Raw genomic sequence first — 3,519 nt, 5'->3', positions numbered from 1 at the left:
GGAAAGAGAATGTACTTTCCGGCCAGCCATCGGAAGATAATCACGTATGCTGTAAAAATCCTAACCCTCTATTAGCATATACACACTTAGATATTAGTGCAAGACATAAAAGCTGCCATTTATCCTTTAAAGAATAAATACACTCAGCACCCTTATCATGCAGTGGCTGAAACCAAACTGCACTATACCTCATTTTACACATAGCATCTTCCTCTTCTGTTTCCCTTTTCTGCCCAAAACTGTAAAGCAGGTTGAATCCTTCAGCAGATTCCAACTTGACACAACATCAAACTGAAATACCATCAGCGGTTTCCACTTCACTGGGACCATCTGACACAAGAGCAAGGCATGGCCTGACCACGCACCTTTCATTTGAGTAACTTTGCCAACCCCACACAACCCCAGTTTTGGAACAGCGTTGCCTTTTTTGCCCCACACTCTTGTATGCAGGTGTCAGCATCCTTGATTTCTAACGTAGCGTTCCCTCTGCTATTCCCCACTGCACCTTCAACACGCGATCACTGTAAGGCTGTTCTTCAAGGAGTATCAGACACCTGTACATACCCGTAGCTGTCACAGGGAGTGTTTCTACCTGTCATTGTCATTACATTCTCAATCTGGGACGAGGGACACCCATTTCTGGATTACTGACATTTATCTAACTAATTTAAGGTGAAATTAAAGACTTTGGTTGATGAGCAAAACATACATCAGCTTGAAGTTTGGGTCTTCTTATATCATTACTGCACATTTCTCTTCTTGCCCTTTCATTCCATGCCAGGCCCTCCAAGCTGGGTTTCCATATGCTCTTGTTAAGACTGGTAACTGCTTTAAAAGACTGAAACATTTGTACTTTCCCCTCCCAAACTGTTTGAGGATGTTTGTGTTTAAAAAAAGAAAACCAGCAGATCTCAGCCAACAAGCAAAGCAGGGAGTGTGAAACCTCCTTCACACCTACTGCTCAGGTCATCGCCTTGTGCCTGTGCATCACTCATTTTTTACACCTGGAAATTCCAAGTGTCCCGTCATTACTCTGTGCAAGGTACCGGTGGATTTGACGGATAGGGATTGACTGGGAAGGACAAACCAGCTTTTTGGACTCTTTAATCAATGTTCTGTCTCTACACCCAGCTCTCAGTACTCCCTGGCTGGACAACATGCTTAAACCCTGTTCTAATTCTCTTCTGGCTTCAGGATGGGTAAATAAAATGGAATTACAATGGCATCAACCCTCCAGAAATACCTTCAAAATTAGGATCTCTGTGTCTGCGGAAAGCTGCTGCTGTAACATGATGACTCCAGGAAAAACACACTGAACTGATGACCTGACATGCTCCCTGCTTGGCAGAAAACCCATGCCATACTGGTAACGGCTTCAGCAAAAGATCAGACAGAATGAAAAGCTTGGATGGAAAAAAAATGCTTGTTTAGAAACAAATACAGTCAGTAACAAGGGGAAAAGGAGTCTGTGTATGTACTCTTGGAAATACTTTCTTTAAAGAATGCTTGAGATCATAAATATGGTCTGCAGCATTCCAGCTCAATGCCTCCTTCAAAAGCTAATGCAGTTGTTTCACTCTGTACACACTCAGAACCCCTCAGTAAACACTTGTTTGTTAAAAAAAGGAATGAAGATAAACCTATTCAAGGAAAAGCGAAAGACTAAGTTTTACAGTGATTCTAATGCAGCTAATCCAAACACTTTCAAAACTTCAGTCTTTCTCAACAACACGGTGTTGTGCTTCTGTCGCTGAGACACATTCTGACTGCCGTGTTGCAGACCCAAGGATCTTGCCGAGTGATTAGAAACAGAAGGCTCTACTGACATTTTTCATATGCTAATTGGCATTTTCTACTATTGTAAATATTGCTCAATTAACTCTGGAAGCTACAGGCAACTTGTCCACTTAATGAAAATTATCATTTGTTTAGAGCCCGAAACCCTGTTATTTGTTTCTACCGTGGAAGTGTGAAACGAAGAATATGTGGAAGCAGATTTGATGTAAATGGCAGCCAAATAGTAAACTCACTGCTGAATTTGGCCTTGGGAATGTAACTCAGAGTTTGAAAATGACACACTGCTTGGGTAATGCGCCGACCTGGGGTTCCTCCGTTGGCTCCAGCCATCGCCTTCCCAAAGGAGGAGACTTTGCTACTACACTTGATGGAGAATTCAGCAAAAGGAACTCAACAAATAAATCCAACTGCACTGACACAAGACACCAACTATCTGTGTGTTCTACAAATACAGGGGTGCTACAGATCTTAAGTCTATAAAATCATATATAGCTCAGATAAAAATATAGCCTCATTTATACCAGCGTTAAGCACCCAAAGATCCTAACACTTTTACTAAATACTGTATTTCCTGTGACCACTCAAATCTATCCTCTCACTTCCATCTTCTGGAATATGGACCAACAGGCACAAGAACGACACGCAGTTTACAGGTCATAGTGATGCTGACAGCCACGCCTGCCTTTCAGTTACCCAGGTCTGAAATGTCTGGGCGAAATCTAAAACGGACCGACCATCAGACTTTAACAAACACCACATTTTCCCTTTACAACCCAAATTTTGGGTTGTATTCTTCAAACCCACTCCTTCTGACAGATTTATTTTTTCTAGATGTTGTTACGGAAACCCATCTCACACTGAAGAAACCTCTTACGGTAGAAGAGTAATTTTAGGTAAGGAGGCTATCTGCTGAATTTACAGTCTGAAGGCCGTTTAATTTCAAGGGTTTCTTATATGCCACTGCCAATTTTCTAAAGCTCACTTCTACACGTTTCAGCAGCCTGAAGCAATCACACTTCTTACAGCAACCCTAAAACAAGAAGGGACTGAACGCTGCCAGTGCTGGCAGATTATACGCAAGGGGGGTGAGGTTGGCATGAGTCTTCATTTGAATGTTTGTTACCTTAAAAATATGTGCTTTGAGAATGTGATGTCCCAGTTCAATAGTTTGCTGTCGATTTAGTTTTCCTTCCTGACGGGAAAACCAGAAGGCAAGTAACGTGTGGCCACTCCTAAAATCAGAAGGAAGAGTATGTTAGTTGCTACTGGTTACACCGACAAAAGAGCTTTTGACATCAATTTTTGCTCCTTCTAAGCCTTCAACCTCGTCCAGCTTTGGGAAATAGAGCTGGACTAATTCTCACCTGTAAACCACAAATTAATTACATCCTTTACTACTGGTAATCATTTATAGCTTAAAAAACCCCAACGCTAGAGGACAGCAAAAATAAAACAATGCATTTTCTACGAGCAGAGGTAAATTTGGAAACACTGGAGGTACAATTTCATGAAAGCTGAAGTGCTACTTTTACAGTCATTTTGTGGAGAACTGTACTTTGCAAGCACACCACCCTGCCTGGAGTCGTTAGAAAAGGACATATTTAAAATATCCACACTGTGGAAAAACGTACTTTAAATGACAACTACATTCTCCACCCTGTGACATGTCCTGCAGGGTGAAGCAACTTTATTCCCATGTAGAACTCCTCCTGAAGACACTCT

At 41.7% G+C, this 3,519-nt stretch overlaps 1 protein-coding gene across 1 annotated transcript in view; it reads right to left on the bottom strand.

Moving 5' to 3' along the window:
* LOC104513243 (protein TANC2-like) overlaps positions 1–3,029 on the bottom strand; it is a gene marked incomplete at its 5' end in the record, with an annotated part of 31,321 nt that extends 28,292 nt beyond the window's left edge. Inside the window, 1 exon segment of the mRNA XM_010156533.1 lies at positions 2,921–3,029. Within this exon segment, the coding sequence (XP_010154835.1) occupies positions 2,921–3,029 (109 nt within the window).
* Between the last annotated feature and the right edge of the window lie 490 nt (positions 3,030–3,519).

This window comes from Eurypyga helias, unplaced genomic scaffold (assembly GCF_000690775.1).
Source record: "Eurypyga helias isolate BGI_N326 unplaced genomic scaffold, ASM69077v1 scaffold6028, whole genome shotgun sequence".
NCBI lineage: Eukaryota > Metazoa > Chordata > Aves > Eurypygiformes > Eurypygidae > Eurypyga > Eurypyga helias.
This window is presented reverse-complemented; position numbering and strand designations above follow the sequence as displayed.